General features: G+C 43.0%; 1 protein-coding gene across 7 annotated transcripts in view; it reads left to right on the top strand.

The window, feature by feature from the left end:
• LOC137385131 (NACHT, LRR and PYD domains-containing protein 3-like) overlaps positions 1-19,135 on the top strand; it is a 90,505-nt gene extending 71,370 nt beyond the window's left edge. For all 7 annotated transcript variants that reach the window (XM_068059947.1, XM_068059953.1, XM_068059949.1 and 4 more), the window contains 5 exons: positions 4,267-4,353; positions 4,577-4,747; positions 6,272-6,442; positions 17,781-17,948; positions 18,118-19,135. In XM_068059947.1, the coding sequence (XP_067916048.1) occupies positions 4,267-4,353; positions 4,577-4,747; positions 6,272-6,442; positions 17,781-17,948; positions 18,118-18,247 (727 nt within the window). In that variant the 3' untranslated portion in view covers positions 18,248-19,135. The remainder of the gene's footprint in view (positions 1-4,266; positions 4,354-4,576; positions 4,748-6,271; positions 6,443-17,780; positions 17,949-18,117) is intronic.
• The last annotated feature ends 362 nt before the right edge of the window (positions 19,136-19,497 follow it).

The raw sequence follows: 19,497 nt of genomic DNA, 5'->3' as shown, positions 1-19,497 counted from the left end.
ATTCTGAGTAACTACTCTTTATCCCTATTCTCTGCTTTCTGTTTTGAAGCCAGCTAGCTGTCCATTCTGCTTGTTCCCTGATCCTGCAATCTCTGACCTTATTCATTAGTCTGTTATGTGATACCTTATCAAAGACTTTTTGAAAATCTGGATAAATTGCATCTACTGCATTAGCATTGTCTACTTTCTCTGTCACCTCTTCAAAAAATTCAACAAGGTTGGTTAAGCAAGACTTTCTCTTTAAATCCATGCTGACTTTTCATTATTATATCTTTGGTTTCTGGATATTCTTCTATTCCCACCTTTAGTAGGGATTCCATTATTTTTCCTACCACTGATGTTAAGCCAACTGGTCTATAGTTCCCTGTACATGTTCTATCTCCTTTCTTAAATATCGGTATAATGTTAGCTATCGGCCAGTCTTCTGTTTCAACACCTTTCTCTAAAGAATTATTAAAAATGTGCAGTAATGTCTCTGCTATCTCTTCCCTAGATTCTTTTAAAATGTGTGGATGTAATCCATTTGGACCAGGGGTTTTTATCCTCTGAGTTTGATTAGTTTATTTAAAACTTCACCTTTTTTATTTTCAATGCTGTTATCTGATTTCTAATCTGTCCACCTATCCTGTTTTCCTGGTAAATATTGAAGCAAGGTCATTATTTAATATTTCTGCCATTTCTCTATCGTTTCCTGTTGTGATATAATCCTGACCATCAATAATTGACCCTATTTCCATCATGATTTTCCTTTTTTTATTTATGTGCCTATAAAATATTTTACTATTTGTTCCTTGATAATTTAATTGTTCCTTTTTGTCCTTTTTTTTTCTTCTAATCTCTTTGTCATGCTCTCCCCTGCTGCTCATGTACTTAGTGTCTGTCTTTTTCCAAGACCTCATTTTTCTTTATCTGATGTCTTTATTCATCCATGGTAACTCATTAGTGTTTCACTTGTCCTTGTCTTTTTTGCAGAATATATTTTTCCTGGACTATGTCGAACATGGTTTTAAATGTTTCCCATTTCTGTTCTACATCACTGTTTGACAATATTGTTGTCAGTTTTATTTTCCTCGGCTCTATTCTCAGCCCCTCAAAATCCACTTTTCTCCAATCTATTCCCTGGTCTTCGTCATACTTACGTCCTTCTCAATTATTATCTTAAAGTATATAATATTAATGTTCACTATTGTCTAGATGTTCCCCTACTTTTACTTCTTTTATCTGCTCTGGCTCATTCCCCATTACTAGATCCAGTAGGGAATCCTCCCTTGTTGAGCTTCTTACATATTGGGTTAGAAAGGAGTCTTGTACACATTGTAGGAACTCCATTCCCTTATTTCCTTTACATATCTCTTCTGGCCAATTAATCTCATGTTAGTTGAAATTCCCCCATCATTATTATTCCATGTTTTTTATTCATTTCCCTAATTTCTTTGTATACTTCTCCCTCACCTTCCTTCCACTATTAGGTGGTCCAAAGACTATCCCTGTTAATGTGGTTGATCCTTTATTATCTTTTATCTTTATCCGTGTGGATTCTATTTCTGTCTTGCTGATGGCCGTGTCACTTTTTGCTCCTGCCATTGTTTTCAGTATTAAGTACAGCTACTCCACCTCCCCAATTTCCTCTCTATCTTTTCTAAGTAGTTTATATCCTGCAATGTTTAATGCTCAGTCCAGATTTTTCCATAGCTATGTCTCAGTAATCCCTAATATGGTTCCTCACAATGTAGTATTGCCTCCAGTTCCCCTGTTTTATTACAGACACTGTGTGTATTGCTGTATAAAAAGTTTAATTCATTTGTAATAGCAGTTCCTCTTACTTTATTTTTTACCATCTTTTTACAATCATGTTCCATAATTCTATTTACCTCCTTTCCATCGAAGTCCTCACTTTTTTCTTTCTTTCCAATGCTCCGCTTTCCTCTGTTGTTTATATTCAGGCTGATTTCATTTTCTGTTCAACCCTCCCCACCCTGCCCCGTCTTATTAGTTTAAAGTCTTTCCCACCTCCCTATTTACTCTTTTCACTTGGACACAGGTCCCATCCCGGTTCAGGTGGAGTCTGTAAACTCAGTATAACTCCTTCCTGTGCCAGTACCGGTGCCAGTGTTTCATTTAAAGGAACCCCTCTTTCCCACACCAGCTCTTTAGCCACACTTTAATTCTCCTGATCTGACTGTTTCTTTGCCAATTTACATGTGGCTTGGGAAATAATCCAGTGATTATTGCCCTTGAGGTCCTGCTTTTTAATTTAGCTCCTAACACCTGATATTCCCTCAGCAGGATCTCCTCCCGGTTCCTACATATGTCGTTTGTTCCGACATCGACCACAACAACTGGATTATTCCCTCCCCTTCCAAATTGCTCTCCTGCCACCATAAGATATCCCTTACCCTGGCACCTTGTAGACAACGCACCCGACAGGATTCTCATTCATGGCTGCAGAGGACACTATCCATCCCTCTAATTATAGAAACCCTTATCACTACCACATTCTATTCTGCTCTTTCCCCCTTGGACAGTCTTCTGAGCCACAGTACCTTGGTCTACATTGTGACTGTCCTCCCCACAGTCTTTCTTCTTGTCCTCATAGGTAACAAGTACATTGTACCTTTTGGACAGGACCTGTGTTCAACCTGAATGCAGAATACAGGCTTAAAGACAGGATTCTTGGTAGTGTGGAGGAACAGAAGGATCTTGGGGTCCATGTCCATAGATCGCTCAAAGTTGCCACCCAAGTTGATAGGGTTGTTAAGAAGGCGTATGGTGTGTTGGCTTTCATTAACAGGGGGATTGAGTTTAAGAGCCGCGAGGTTATGCTGCAGCTCTATAAGGCCCTGGTTCGACCACACTTGGAATATTGTGTTCAGTTCTGGTTGCCTCATTATAGGAAGGATGTGGAAGCTTTAGAGAGGGTGCAGAGGAAATTTACCAGGATGCTGCCTGGACTGGAGGGCATGTCTTACGAAGAAAGATTGAGGGAGCTAGGGCTTTTCCCATTGGGGCGAAGAAGGATGAGAGGTGACTTGATAGAGGGGTACAAGATGATGAGAGGCATAGATAGAGTGGATAGCCAGAGACTTTTTCCCAGGGTGGAAAGGGCTATCACCAGGGGGCATAATTTTAAGGTGATTGGAGGAAGGTTTCGGGGAGATGTCAGAGGTAGGTTCTTTACACAGAGAGTGGTGGGTGCGTGGAATGCGCTGCCAGCGGCGGTAGTAGAAGCAGATACATTAGGGACATTTAAGCGACTATTCGATAGGTACCTGGATGATAGTAGAATGAAGGGTAGGTAGTTAGTTTGATCTTAGAGTAGGTTAAAGTTTCGGCACAACATCGTGGGCCGAAGGGCCTGTACTGTGCTGTACTGTTCTATGTTCTATGTTCAACTACCACATTCTCTTCTGCTCTTTCCCCCTTGGGCAGTCTTCTGAGCCACAGTACCTTGGTCTACATTGTGACTGTCCTTCCCACAGTCTTTCTCCTTGTCCTCACAGGTAACAAGTACATTGCACCTTTTGGACAGGACCTGTGTTTGAGGAACCTCCTTCTCAATCTCTCCTCAGTCCTCACCATGCTGCTCCCTAATGGTTACACCCTCTTCTTGAACCTGTGATTTTCTCTGAGCTGTGACTGTGTTCTGGATAAAGCTGTGAAGAAATTCCTCCCCTCCCTTATGTTTGGGAATGTCTCTAACTCACATTCCAGCCCATTGACTCTGAGCTGGAATGACTGAAGACGGAGACATTTCCTGCTGGTGTGGGAATGTGGGACAGTCTCGCTATCCACAAACTCCCACATACTACAGTCCCAACACGTAGCCTGCCCTGTCATCTCTAGTCTTTTATAATTAATTTGTTTATTGATAACATGAATAAATGTAATTAGGTCTTTTAAAACAATTCATAATAAATGTATTAATTGATTGAATTATCCAATCAATTTAATAAGGTAATAGATATATTTCCCCAAGCAATACTTTATTCAAATGCTGTCACTTGGAGAGACAAAAACACACTGTAATACTCACCAACCAATCACCTACCTTCTGTCCTGTTACTTCCCTCTTTGATGTTTATTGACAGCTCCTGAATATATGAGGAGTTCTACAGTGTGAGATTCATTGTCAGTGACAGGAAAATCTGGTTGTTAATTTCCTCAAGTCTTTTTCAGTGTTTCCTGTAACATTCAACAGAAAGTGAATTGTATCAGGTCCAGGGTTTGATTCAGTTTGTTTCTCACTCTCTGTCTGTTTGTGTTTAGACTGGGTTTCAATAATCTGGGAGATTCAGGAGTGAAATTACTGTCTGCGGCTTTGAGGAACCCGGACTGTAAAATACAGGAGCTGGGGTAAGTACCAGACTGTGTAAGATTGTGTTTATAATAACTGGGTTGCTGACACTGTATATTATTAAAATCAGTGGTAGCATTTTTACTAAACACTGTGCATTATTATTAGTATCAGCAATGGTGTTATTACTAAGCACTACACGTTATTAATATCATTAATTTTGTTATTAATAAACACTGGGATTTACTCTGATTCCTGTTACTTCTCCATCTTTGATCCCAGGCTGGAAGTAAACAATCTCACAGCTTCTTGTATCGAGGATCTCGCCTCCGCTCTCAGTACAAACCGATCACTGACGGTTCTGGACATGGGTGGTAATAATCTGGGAGATTCAGGAGTGAAACTACTGTCTGAGGCTCTGAGGAACCCAGACTGTAAAATACAGAGACTGGAGTAAGTGCTAATTGTATATTAATTATGTTTAATTGTGTGCAGATGGTGGGCATTAACCCGGACTGTAAAATACAGACACTGGAGTAAGTACCAGACTGTGAGAGATTGTGTCTATAATAACTGGATGTCTAACACTGCACATTATTATTATCAATAATAGTGTTATCAATAAACAACCTATTAAGTATCATCACCTCATTCCATGACAATATGAAAGGTACAATTCAGCATAGCGGTGCCTCATCAGACCCCTTTGCAATCCTGAGTGGTGTGAAACAGGGCTGTGTTCTCGCACCTACACTGTTTGTGATCTTCTTCTCCCTGCTGCTCTCACGTGCATTTAAGGCTTCAGAAGAAGGTATTTTCCTCCACACAAGATCAGGGGGCAGGTTGTTTAACCTTGCCCGTATTAGAGTGAAGACCGAAGTACGGAAAGTCCTCATCAGGGAACTCCTCTTTGCTGACGATGCTGCTTTAACATCTCACACTGAAGAGTGTCTGCAGAGTCTCATCGACAGGCTGCCTGCAATGATTTTTGGCTTAACCATCAGTTTCAAGAAAATGAACATCATGGGACAGGACGTCAGAAATGCTCCATCCATCAATATCGGCGACCACGCTCTGGAAGTGGTTCAAGAATTCACCTACCTAGGCTCAACTGTCACCAGTAACCTGTCTCTCGATGCAGAAATCAACAAGCGCATGGGAAAGGCTTCCACTGCTATGTCCAGACTGGCCAAGAGGGTGTGGGAAAATGGCGCACTGAAACGCAACGCAAATGTCTGTGTGTTTCAAGCCTGTGTCCTCAGTACCTTGCTCTACGGCAGCGAGGCCTGGACAACGTATGTCAGCCAAGAGCGACGTCTCAACTCATTCCATCTTCGCTGCCTCCGGAGAATACTTGGCATCAGGTGGCAGGACCGTATTTCCAACACAGAAGTCCTCGAGGCGGCCAACATCCCCAGCACGTACACCCTACTGAGCCAGCGGCGCTTGAGATGGCTTGGCCATGTGAGCCGCATGGAAGATGGCAGGATCCCCAAGGACACATTGTACAGCGAGGTCGTCACTGGTATCAGACCCACCGGCCGTCCATGTCTCCGCTTCAAAGACGTCTGCAAACGCGACATGAAGTCCTGTGACATTGACCAGAAGTCGTGGGAGTCAGTTGCCAGCGATCGCCAGAGCTGGCGGACAGCCATAAAGGCGAGGCTAAAGAGTGGCGAGTCGAAGAGACTAAGCAGTTGGCAGGACAAAAGACAGAAGCTCAAGGAGAGAGCCAACTGTGTTATAGCCCCGATAACCAATTTTATCTGCAGTGCCTGTGGAAGAGTCTGTCACTCTAGAATTGGCCTTTATAGCCACTCCAGGCGCTGCTTCACAAACCACTGACCACCTCTAGGGGCTTACCCATTGTCTCTCGGCCAAAAGGAAAGGAATAAACATTATTTTTAGTATCAGTTATGGTGTTCTTAATAAACACATTTACTGTGATTCCTGTTCTTCCTCTCTCTCTGATCCCAGGCTTTATAGGAACAAACTCACAGCTTCTTGTATCGAAGATCTCACCTCCGCTCTCAGTACAAACCGATCACTGACGGATCTGAACCTGAGTGATAATAAACTGGGAGATTCAGGAGTGAAACTACTGTCTGCAGCTTTGAGGAACACAGACTGTAAAATACAGAAACTGAGGTAAGTATTAATTGTATATTAATTGTGTGCAGAAGGTGGGCATTAACTGGGGTTTCACTTGAGCACATGTGAAGAGGCACTTATCAATACTGTGGTGTGGTTGAGTGAGGAGGTGTATGTTTGTAATGCTTAACTCTGTAAATTAGTGTAAGACTGAGTAAAGATTGTCTCCAGTAATATTCTTAACCAACTGGCTTTCCAGAGTAGAATATGGTAACAGATAATGGTTACCGCAAGGTGAAGATCCAAGGCTATGAAAAAAAGGCTGCGTTTGCTGACAATGCAACCACTAGGTGGCGCAATATGGGCACATGTGTAAATTCAGCTTCATGGACAGAAACATCACTGTCTGCGACGTCTCTGGCAGCTGCCAGTAATAAAAATGGCACTGCTCAATTGAACATAAAAATACCAGTTAAACCCAAACCCCCTCACCCCTCAATAGCCGCGATCACCGCCTCCACCCGCCCCCCGACAATACCCCACTCCCGCCCGCAATCGCCACTACTCTTACCCGCTCCCTACCACACCCACCTTCTTGCTGCGCCCGACTGCTCGCCACTCCATTTCACCATTCTCTGCCGCACCCATCTGCTCGCTCTTCCCTCCCGCTGCTCGCTTCTCACCTCGTCACCCAGCAAAGCGATGGGGGTGGGGGGGGCTGGTGGGTGGTGAGCCAGCGAGGTGCTAGTGGCGAGGCGGGATGGAGCAACAAAGAGTTGGGTGCGGTGAGCAGGCGGGCGCAGGAGTGAACAGCGGGAGAGAACGGGGAAGCAAAGAGGTGACTGAGGCGCCGATCGGGGGAGGGAGCGGGGTACTGTTGGAGGGATGGAGATTGCAAACACGGCCACTGAGGGGTGAAACAACATTCTGATGTTATGACGACGGATGTCATTACGTAGTGACGTTGATGCACGCCTGCATGGACCTATACTGGCAAGCTGGCAAATGTTCAGACACAGTGATGACGTCGGTGATTGATCTGCACATGCTCTGCATTGTCAGGAGATATTCCACAAAAAAACAACAAACAGAAAACTCCAATCCCAGCAGCAATTATCAGAAATGGCCGAAAGCAAGTGTAAATTGTTGGGCTTTGATTACCCTCCGATGTTCTCGGTATCTGAACCATACGACCAGGTGAGGTGAAAGTGATTGCTCTTGATATAGAGGCAGCATTTGACCGAGTGGGACATCAAGGAGCCCGAGGCAAATTGAAGTTAGTGGGGATCAGGTGGAAAACTCTCCACTGGTTGGTGTTATGAGCGAGGATGGAGGAGTGCACTGTCTTTCTCTAGTTCCACTTCTCCACAGGTCACAACATATATTTAAATGTTTTACCCAGTAACTGATACAGACAATTATATACTTCATCTATTTCAGTTTCTGAATAAAAATCTGCCAACAAAGTTTCTTTAATAGTCAACAAATTATTAATTAATTATAAAACAAGATTCATTTTATAAAGATGCAAAGCTTATTAACACACAGGTTGAAATATGAAAGTATAAATATATTCCCTTCGAAATAACCCAACACACATGCACACACACACCAATTAAAGGAAAAATAAAGATGCTTTCTCTGCAGAGCTCAACTTTACAAAAAAAACAAAAAAAAAGTACTTTGGCCAAGTACTTGTTAATTCTTGGAGATAAAGGATAAGATATAGATTATTCCAGTTGGTCTGGATCCATGTAGACGGGTGTCACTGGTCACATACAGTTGTCACTGAGATCTTTTCAGAAGCTGTTCATTCAGGAGATATGAAGAGAAAGTCTTGCAGAAACTTCTCAGGAGAAATGCTGCATCAGTTTCTCCAGTTCTCACACTGGATTCTCAGAGTTCTCAAAGAGGTGGAACAGGATGAACTGGTGACCTCTCTCACTTAGCAGGCTGACACCCCAACTGTCCATTCAAACAGTTCAAAATGAAACCAACTCCTGACCACCATAAATCTAGACATGTGCTTCTCTGTAAACAACTGTATAGTCAGCAAGGGCTCTGCTGTTTACTTAGCTGAAGACATGTGACTTATACACAAAGTCTCAAGTGTCCTTCCAGTGACTCTTTTTTAAAAAAGTCCAGCATCTCCTCAGGTTTTTCCACTTTTTTTTGAACACGAGTCCTCAAAAAATATTTTAAAAATGGAAGCACCTTCATAACCTTGGAGTCATACCGAGCACGAAAGAAGATGGTTGTGGTTAAAGCCTGGTGACCCGGCCCAATCCCGACTAGACGCGACTGCATGTCGGGGTCGGGTGGGGCCGAAATTCTGAGTCCAGCATTTGGGCTCAGGTCAGGACAGGCTGAACATTGCTTCCGGGACGTCACTGGATCAGGCTTACCAATGATTCCCCATAACTCCAGCTGCAGGAACAGCCTGCTGCTGGAACAGATGAAGGAGATACAGGTCGGGTCGGGTGCAAAATAAATAGTTAAAGGGTTCAGGTCGGGTTCGGGTTGGCTGTGGTCGGGTTGGGCCTGGGTGGGTTTTTATTTTTATACCCGAGCCAGGCTTTAGTTGTGTTTGTTGGAGGTCAGTGATCTCAGTTCCAGGACATCACTGCAGGAGTTCCTCAGAGTAGTGTCCTCGGCTCAACCATCTTCAGCTGCTTCATCAATGACCTTCCTTCCATCATAAAATCAGAAGTGAGGATGTTCGGTAATGATTGTACAATGTACAGTGTCACAAGAACACAAGAAATTGGAGCAGGAGTAGACCATATGGCCCATCGAGCCTGCTCCACCATTCAGTACGATCATGGCTAATTTTCGGCTTCAACTTCACTTTCCCACCCGCTCGTCATATCCCTTGATGCCCTGAGAGACCAAAACTCTGTCTATCTCAGCCTTAAATGTATTCAACAATGGAGCATCCACAACCTTCTGGGGTAGAGCATTCCAAAGATTCTTAACCCTTTAAGTGAAGTAATTTTTCCTTATCTCATTCCTAAATGATTTGCCGCTAATCCTGAGACTGTGCCCCGTGTTTTCGATTCCCCAACCAGTGGAAATAATCTCTGTAATAAAAACAAGAAATGCTGGAAATACTCAGCAGGTCTGGCAGCATCTATGGAGAGAGAAGCAGAGTTAACATTTTGGGTCAGTGACCCTTCTTCGAAACGTTAACTCTCCTCCTCTCTCCACAGATGCTGCCAGACCTGCTGAGTATTTCCAGCATTTCTTGTTTTTATTTCAGATTTCCAGCAACCGCAGTATTTTGCTTTTATTGAAATAATCTCTGTGTCTACTCTATCCAGAATCTTGGATGTTTCCATGAGATCGCCTCTCATTTTTCTAAGCACCGGAGAGTATGTGCCTAATTTACTCAGCCTCTCATCATAGGACAACCCCCTCATCCCAGGGACCAATCTAGTGAACTTTCGTTGTACCGCCTCCAATGCAAGTATATCCTTTCTTAAATGTGGAGACCAAAACTGTACACAGTACTCCAGATGTGGTCTCACCAGAACCCTGTAAAATTGTAGCAAGACTTCTTTATTCCTGTACTCCAGTCCCCTTACAGTAAAGGTCAACATGCCATTTGCTTTCCTAATTGCTTGTTGTACCGGCGTGCTAACTTTCTACATTCAAGCACACTCAAGTCTCTTTGAACATCAACACTTACAAGTTTCACACCTTTTAAAAAAACATGCTGCTTTTCTATTCTTACTACCAAAGTGAATAACTTCACACTTCCCTACATTATACTCCATCTACCATTCTCAACTCCTCAGATACTGAAGTAGTCCATGTCCCTATGAGGCAAGACCAGGACAACATCCAGGCTTGGGCTGATAGGTGCTAAGTAACATCCATGCCAAACAAGTGCCAGGCAATGCCCATCTCCAACAAGAAAGGAACTAACTATCTCCCCTTGACATTCAATGGCATTAACATTGCTGGATCCCCCACTATCAACATCCTGGGAGTTACCATTGACCAGAAACTGAACTGGAGCAACTGGAAAAATACTGTGTCTACAAGAGCAGGTTCCTCCAGCCCGCAAAACATCTTTGTTTCCTGTCACTCAGCCAATTTTTTATCCATGTTGCTACCATCCCTTTTATGCCGTGAGCTACAAGTCTGTTGTGTGGCACTGTATCAAATGCCTTTTGAAAGTCCATGTACACCCCATCAACAGCATTTCCCTCATCAACCCTCTCTGTTACTTACTCAAAAAAAATTCATCAAGTTAGTTCAACATGATTTTCCCTTCAGAAATGTATGCTGGCTTTCCTTAATTAACTCGCATTTGTCCATGTTATTGTTGATTTTGTCCTGAATTATTTTTTCGAGGAGTTTTCCCACCACTGAAGTTAAACGGACTGGCCTGGAGTTGCTGGGATGTTTTGAACAAGAGTGTAACGTTTGCAATATTCCAGTCCTCTGGCACCATCTTAGAGTCTAAGGAAGACTGAAATATGATGGCCAGTGCCTCCATGATTTAGAAAATCATAATGTAATCAGGCAGAGTCAACATGGTTTTATAAAAGTGAAATAATACTTGCCAAATGTATTCGCATTCTTTTGAGGGTGAGTAAATGGGAATCCGTAGATGTAATGTATTTGGATTTTCAAAAGGCATTCAGTAAGATGCCACATCAAAGGTTACTACACAAGGTAAGAGCTCATGGTGTTGAGGGTAATATATTAGCATGGATAGAGGATTGGCTAATGGAACATTCAGGAGAAACAGGGCATTCTGGGGTTGTCAGACTAATTAGTGGAGTGCTGCAGGGATCAGTGCTGGGGCCTCAACTATTTATGATGTACCTTAATGACTTGCAGTGAGTAATCCACCTCCTGACTCCCCAAAGCCAGTCCACCATCTACAAGGCACAAGTCAAGAGTGTGATGGAATAATCTCTACTTGCCTGAATGAGTGCAGCTCCAATCGCAATCAGGAAGCTCGACACCATCCAGGATAAAGCAATCCACTTGATCAACACCCCATTCATCACCTTAAACATTCACTCCCTCCACCAGGGATGGACAGTGGCAGCAGAGTGTACCAGATACAAAATGCACTGCAGCAACTCACCATGCCTCCTTCAACAGCACCTTCCAAACCCACGACCTCTTTCACCAAGAAGGACAAGAGCAGCAGACACGTGGGAACACCACCATCTGCAAGTTTTCCTCCAAGCCGCACACTATCCTGACTTGGGAATATATCGCCGTTCCTTCACTGTTTTTAGATCGACATCCTGGAATTCCCTCTCTAACAGCATTGTGGATGTACCTACACCGGATAGACTGCAGAGGTTCAAGAAGGCAGCTCACCACCACCTTCCCAAGGGCATTTAGGGATGGGCAACAAATACTGGTCTTTCCAGTGATGCCCACATCCCACAAAACAAATAAGTATAAAAAATGTCCAGTGGAAGAATGAAGTGGAGGTGTGGACATGGGTTGTAACCCGATGAGAAAGGAAACAAGGTATGGCCTTGGCGTTGCTTCGGACCAGATGTAAAATAAGAAGTAAAATGCTTTGTGAGCTGCCTCCCCGTCAGTTAAAAACTGATGATAGTTTGGATCTTCTATTAGAGTTCTTGGATGAAATGTACAAGTAAGGTGATCTATTAAATGCCTTTGAGGCATGGTCAGAGTTTGATACGTTTTGGAAAACAGATGTTTATTCAAAGGAAGAATATATCATGTACTTTAACAGATTGTATAAAAGATTGACAAAATTCACTTTGGAGATTCCTGGTTCAATGTTAGCATTTAAATTGCTGGATTGTGCCAAGGTGTAGCACAGGGACATGTTCCTGGTTCTAACTGGTCTTCAGTTCTCAGAGAGAGAGAGACTCCCTGTTGGATCAGATGTCTGCTCTGTTGAAAAGATTCCTGGGGCCTTGGTGGAGCAAATGGGACATTCAGCAGTAACACAAAGAATAGAAGACTCAATAATTGTCAGTTTTAGAAATGGACCAGATACTGGATACAGGTGTAAGTACAATGGAATGTTTATGGACAGTCAGAATGAGGGTGAAAGCACCTTTAGCAGATCTGGCTGTTAAAGCGAAGACAAAATTGGATCAGCAATAATAGTTGACTGAATTCCAGCAATGGTCAAGGAACAGTTAATAGGTGCATCAGGTGTGACTCCATTATGACCATTATGTCATAAACTGCACAAAGCAGAGAGGCAGAGTCCCCAAAATGACACATTGGACAGAGGATTCTGAGGCAGAAGATGAAGACTTGGATGAATCCAAACAAATTGTACAGATCACAAGTTTTAGTCCTGTCCTGAATATGTTTTTCGCAGACTTGCTTAACTGTGTCATGCTAGTAGTGCTTGCACTTCAACAGTTTGTAGAACAGATTGGTTAAAATGTTATCTAGATTCACTAAGTAGTGAGGATTGATGCAATGTTAAAGAGTATAAAAGTACTACTTGTTTCAGGTTGGGTGATGACGAGCATTGAGGTCACTAAAGAGAGTCATAATTCCATATAAAATAGCTGGAGTAAACCATGTTATCAGTACTGATGTCTCTAGTGAGATATCTATGTGGTTGAGTATACCTTCTATCAAAGAGCCACAAATGAAACTTGACATGGAGTGTGATAAGTCAATTACTTTTGGAAAGTCAGTGGATCTGCAGGTTACCCAATCAGGACATTATTGTGTCCCCTCAACAAAACCTGTTGTTTTCTTATCAGAGTATTAGACAAGTATTAATGGCATCAGTTGATAAGAATCAGAGAGTAGAAAAGCAAATGGGCTTTCAGTAATATGGACAATTTGCTCCCCCTGCTTGTCAGATGTTGAAAACCTTGCTAAAAGATACAGGTACAGTTGAAGAGTGTATAAGGCTAATAGAAGAGATTAGTCAAGTGTGAAATATGTAAAAAGTATTGGAGGATGCTGCCACGTCCTATTGTAAACCTTCCATTGGTACGTGGCTTTAACAAGGTCGTTGCGTGGATCAAAGACAGAAATATTTTCATTCTACATTTTATAGACCTGACCACCAGACTTAGTGGCCGGAATTTTACAGTGGGCGGACGGGAGCCAGACTCCGACGTAAATGTTGATGTCGAACCCGCTTCCGCCCAGCCTGGGGATCCGTACCGTATTTTATGGATCCCCAGGCTTTAATTGGCCCAAGGCGGGACTTCAACCCACTTGAGGGAGGAAGTCCTACCTCAGTGAGCTGCCGGTCAATCAGCGGGCCAGCAGCTCTTAGTCTCAGCAGCTCAACTGGGAGCGGTGACCACTGCTGGGACTGCAGGAGGATACCAAGGAACTGGTACTGAAGGTAAGTTTGGGTTGCCCCACCAGGAGAATTGGTCGTGCTGGTGAGGCTAGGGTATTCGTTTGGGGGGAGGGGGCGACTTGGATCCCGGGGTTGGGTTGGGCCCGATTGCCAGCCCCACCCCACCCCCAACCCCCGGGTTGCGGAAAGGCCAGCAGCCATAGCACACCAACTATAGCCCCAGCACACCCGCTTGCCACTGGTAAAATACCCGTGGAGGCGGGCGAGGGCCCTTAAGTGGCCACTTGATTGGCCTCATGCGGGTGGGCCGCTTCTCACCACCCGCTCCCCCGCCAGGCCTCCGTAAACTTGGTCGGAGGTGGAATCGGGGCGGTTAGACCTCCCGCAGCCTGCCATTCAATTTTATGTCGCCCCCACGCCACCATCCGACCTGCTGGGGCGGCGTAAAATTCCGGCCGGTGTTTCTACAACAAAACAGAGTAAGGACAAAAGGGTGATTATAGATAAAATCATGGAGAAATGGATAGGGATCAGACTTGGGGGCACTGGCGAAGTTTCTAACTGATAATGGAGGGGATTTGCCAATAATGAGTTCAGAGACATGTTTGAAAACATGTACATTATGGTCATGAATACAGCAGCTGAAAGTCTTTTCAGTAATGGACTCTGTGACAGGAATGATGTGGTGATTGATGGAATGCTGCATAAAATCTTAGCTGATCAACCAGGCTGCAAGTTTAGTTTAGTTTAGTTTAGAGATACAGCACTGAAACAGGCCCTTCGGCCCACCGAGTCTGTGCCGACCATCAACCACCCATTTATACTAATCCTACACTAATTCCATATTCCTTCCACATCCCCACCGGTCCCTATATTTCCCTACCACCTACCTATACTAGGGGCAATTGCTAATGGCCAATTTACCTATAAACCTGCAAGTCTTTGTCATGTGGGAGGAAACTGGAGCACCTGGAGGAAACCCACGCAGACACAGGGAGAACTTGCAAACTCCACACAGGCAGGACCCAGAATTGAACCCGGGTCGCTGGAGCTGTGAGGCTGCGGTGCTAACCACTGCGCCACTGTGCCGCCCTGTTGACAACTGGCCGAGCATTAATGGTTCATACAAAGAATTCACTCCAGATGGTTGGAGGGTTTAGTCCCTGTCAATTGGTCTATGGGAAAAATTCCAAATTACCTCCTGAACTGTGTGATAGTCCTCCTGCTCTGGAAGGTACGACAATTAGTAAAATTTTGTTCACATTTGAATATTTTACACGCATGAAGATGGGCTTTCATCAAGTCTGAGATCTTGTAGAAAATTCAGAGAGCTCTGAGGCATCATATGAGACCATCTGAGATAGAATTTAATTCAGCAGATTTGGTGTATTATAAAAGAGAGGGTCATAGGGAATGGAAAGGCCCAGGTAAAGTAATAGGCCATGATGGTAAAACAGTCCTTATCAAACATATCAAACTGTTCAGGTTCATTCCTCATGATTAATCAGGATTAATTATATCTTGGATTCTGAGCAGCCGATAGAAGTAAACGAGGCACCTTGTACCTCAAATGTTCGTGTGTTTTGTGATGAGGGTCCTGAGGACCAGTAAAACAGTAGATCAAGGGCTGGTTAGTGGTACTGTGAGTGATCATGACACACAGGACAGAGCTATCACATCCAAAGACCAATTGCTCAGAAACTTGGGTGACACATATTCCAGAGGGGTCAAGTTAATGCAGGAATATGACAATTGTGGGATGTGCAGGAAAAGCTACTGGTAAATTTAAATATTGTTTAATGTACAGGATGATGGTCAAGGAGTGAGGTCTGTGGACTGGTAGAATGGGATGAAAGAGTGGAGGGTATGAAAGCACAGTGCACGTTCTGATAGTGGATCTGGGGGTGACTCTTGTATCAGAATAAAATCAGGTACTGGAGAAAGATCCTCGATAGTGTAAGAGGGAGATCTCACAGTAATCGTCCCAACAGATATAAAAGTTCAAGTAGAGGCTGTAACTTGAATAGATTACACGATGAAATTAAAGACACAGAACAGTCTCTGAACAGAACGAGAAGCAGAAGTCCTCATGATTGTGAAGTTTTAGTGACTGCCAATAAACTTGAGGACAAACTATTAAGAGAAGCGAAACAAAGCGAATTAGATAGTTGGAGACAGTTGGAGTTTACTCTGTGATACCAGATCAGGGGCAAGGAGCCTTGTCACATAGGTGGATTTGCACTGAAAAGATCCTTTCAGATGGGACTGATAAGGCTAAAGCCAGGCTGGTTGCTGGGGGTTTGAAGAGTGACCGGGTGATACAGATGTAGGAGTGGGCTCTCCCACAGCTGGAAAAGTAATCTTGAAAATCGTTTCAGCTATTTTGGTCACATATTCATGGGAGTGTAGATCAATTGACCTGAAAGCTGCATTTCTGCAGGGCGATACCTTTCAGAGATGTGAGTTTCTGAAACTTCCCAAAGAGACAGCAGATGCAGAAAGGAAACGATGGAAACTAAACAAATGCACGTACAGCCTGAATGATGCTTCCAGTGTGTGGTATTTTACAGTGAGATCTGTTTTGCTGAAAATAGGTTGTGTTCAAATAAAAACAGATCTCACAATGTCTTATTGGTATCATAAAGGGAAACTTTCAGACATCTTTATACATGTTGATTTCTGATGTGGTGATACTGCGGAATTTGGGAAAGGTGTTATTAATAACATTAGAATAGAATTTAAAACAGGGAGTCAGTCTTGTGGAACTTTTAAATATATTGGTTTAGATATTAAGCAGAGTAGCTCTGAAATAACTTTGAATCAACAATCCTATTTAGTGGGTGTTACTCCCCTTCCAGTTAATCGTACTCGGACATCACAGAAAGATGATGTTATATCTGAAGAAGAGACAGAACAATTGTGAAGCTTGATTGGTCAGTTGAACTGTTTAGACACTCAGATGAGACCAGAGACTAGTTTTTATGTGTTGGAGTGAAGTGCTACAATGAAACATCCTAAAGTTGAGAATGTTTTATTTACCCTTAAAACACTCTATAATTAAATTGATTAAATCTGGAGAAATGTGTGTTTAAGTTCCCATCCCTCGGTGACCCAAAGAACATGAAACTAGTCATTTTTAGCGATGGTTCACATGCTAATCTTCCTGATGGGTATTCTAGTGCAGCTGGTTTCATAATATTACTGATGGGTGAAAATGGGAGATACTGTCCTTCAGCTCGGGAAGCTCAGAAAATAAAAAGGGTTGTTAAAAGTACTTCAGCTGATTGACACACTGGCCCTTGTGGAGACAGTGGATATGGGATTCTATTTGTCAAATATTGTAAGTGAGATTCTATACAAGGGGTTTACTGAAGATCACATACTCATTGAATGTTATGTAGATAATTGTTCATTGTTGGATAATGCACATTCTACTAAAAGTGTCAGAAAAGGTTCCAGATCGACCTTGCTGCCTTGAAAGAAATGCCGGAGAGAAAGGAAATCTCTAAAATTAAATGGGTAGATACAAGTCATCAACTGTCTGATTGTTTTACAAAAGGAAATTCTTGTACATAGAAATTGTTAGTGGCCCTCGAGGAGGGGTCTCGCAATGTAATGTTTTGTACAGAATATGGAGGTTTTTGATTTGATTTTTTGTTGAAATTTTGTTTTTGCATATTAACTCTAAATTTTATTTAAAGAGAAAAAAAAGAATCTGTTAATTGGATATTAATGGTGTTTAATGTGTGGACGGTGGGGATTAACAGGGGATTCAATTGAGCACTTACGTAAAGACACTTATTGAAACTGTGTGGGGTTGAGTGAGGAGGTGTGTGCTTGTAATGTTTAACTCTAAATATATGTAAGACTGGGTAAAGATTAATTCCAGTATTATACTTCACCAGCTGCCTTTACAGAGTAGAACAGTAAGTACCAGACAATGTGAGATTATGTTTATAATAACAGGACTGTGAATATTATTATCAGTATCAGTAATAGTGTTATTAATTAACGCTGTACATTATTATCAGTATCAGTAATCGTGTTATTAATGAACCCTGGAGATTTACACTGATTCCTGTTATTTCTCTCTCTGATCCCCAGTCTATCGGATGTCTGTCTCACAGATTCTTGTGCTGAGGATCTCGCCTCTGCTCTCAGTGCTCTTCAGTCACTGACGTTTCTGAACCTGACATTTAACTCCTTCACAGACCAATCTGTCCCTGCTCTCCACCGCCTCATAGTGACTTGTAGGAGTCTAGAGAGGATCTGGTGAGTGTTTGTCTTATTGGTTAATGTAATAAATAAAATATAAATGGGATTCAGTCACTCTTATCAGTAATATCTCTGTAATTATTATTAAATATTAATCCCAGTCTCCCTGTTATTTACACTATTGTTCAATCTGTTTATTTCCTGTTTAATCTTTAATCTGTTTCAGGTTGAGGCAGAATCAGTTCACTTTAACTGGAATGAATCAGCTGACGTTGCTGCAGGATACAAGACCCAGACTGGATGTGGCTGTGGATGTGCCATTTGAATTTGTCACCATCACTGGTCTCTCAATATGAACATTTTTGGCCAATTTTCTGTCCTTCCCCTTTAATTGGCCGCGCTCCAGGTTTAAATCCTATTGGCTGTTTCACTGTTTCTAGTTCGAGCTGAGCGAGTGTCATCTCCCTTTGTGACATCAGAGGCCCAGCAACAGGGTCACGTGACTCAGCCGCCCGGCCCCACAGCGCTGCTTCTGCAGGATATCTGGGACTGAATGTTCCCCAATGGGGCACTGGGGAAATGTACAGACAGGAAGGGTCCAGGGTGGGGCTCAGTCTGGGCTGCAGTGGGACACTGGTAATTACACTCAATATCCCTGGGTTTGGCAATTACATTATCCAGGGTTCACACTCAGTATCAGGACCCAGTGACCCTGCTGGGAAGTGAACCTGTGTGTGTTCAGGATGGAGACAGGCTCTGTTCAACTTGGATAGATCCCACCGTCCAATAGATACCAATACCCAGTGTCTGGGGTCACCCAGAGAGAGTATCCTATTGGGGAGGTTCCTGAAACTGGTGCACCCAGGATGGGTCAGCACTGCGAGAGGAGAAATGGGGAAAGTGCCAGTCAGGAATCCCACTGTTCTGTCTGGGTGATCGTGAGCATTTGTAGTGTTTAAGGATCCTGAACTTAATGTGTTTCTGGCACCAGCATGGGAGCAGGTACTGGTGTTACCATGGAAATTAAACATTGTGTACTTACTGTGGACTGAATTTTCAAACGGAATCACCTGAGACTGTAAACCATGAGATTGTGAAAAGGTGCAATGACCCTGTGAAACATCCTGAGGAAACTGAGGGGTCGATGAACGGACTTGTTACCTGTACTCACCTGGATTTGTATAATGACTTCCACTTGGAAATGTTTTATTAAACTTCACCTCTGTATCACTGCCTCCTGGATGATGTAACAGTACTGATGAGAATTGTTATTGTGTGATGTTGAATTAAATGATGCATTATCTTAACAAGTACATCTCAGGACTTCTTACCAACTTCAAATTTGAGAATCGTTTCAGAGAGTTTTGGCCTTTACCAGATAAAGGTGAGTGTGGATCAAAAGCAGTTCACCTGAGGGAAATATCAGAGAGAGACAAGTCAACATCACTCTTTGAGAGGTGAGAGAGGGAAACCTGGGAATTATAGACCAGTTAGCTAAACCTCTCTTGCAGGGAAATTGCTAGAGACTATAATTAAAGACAAGGTGATTAAACACTTAAAAAAATGTCAATTGCTCAGGGAGACCAGTATGGATTTATAAAGGGTA

The sequence above is a fragment of the Heterodontus francisci genome, chromosome 28, assembly GCF_036365525.1.
Source record: "Heterodontus francisci isolate sHetFra1 chromosome 28, sHetFra1.hap1, whole genome shotgun sequence".
Classification (NCBI taxonomy): domain Eukaryota; kingdom Metazoa; phylum Chordata; class Chondrichthyes; order Heterodontiformes; family Heterodontidae; genus Heterodontus; species Heterodontus francisci.
The sequence above is the reverse complement of the archived record's forward strand: the minus strand, read 5'-3'. Positions and strand labels throughout refer to the sequence as shown.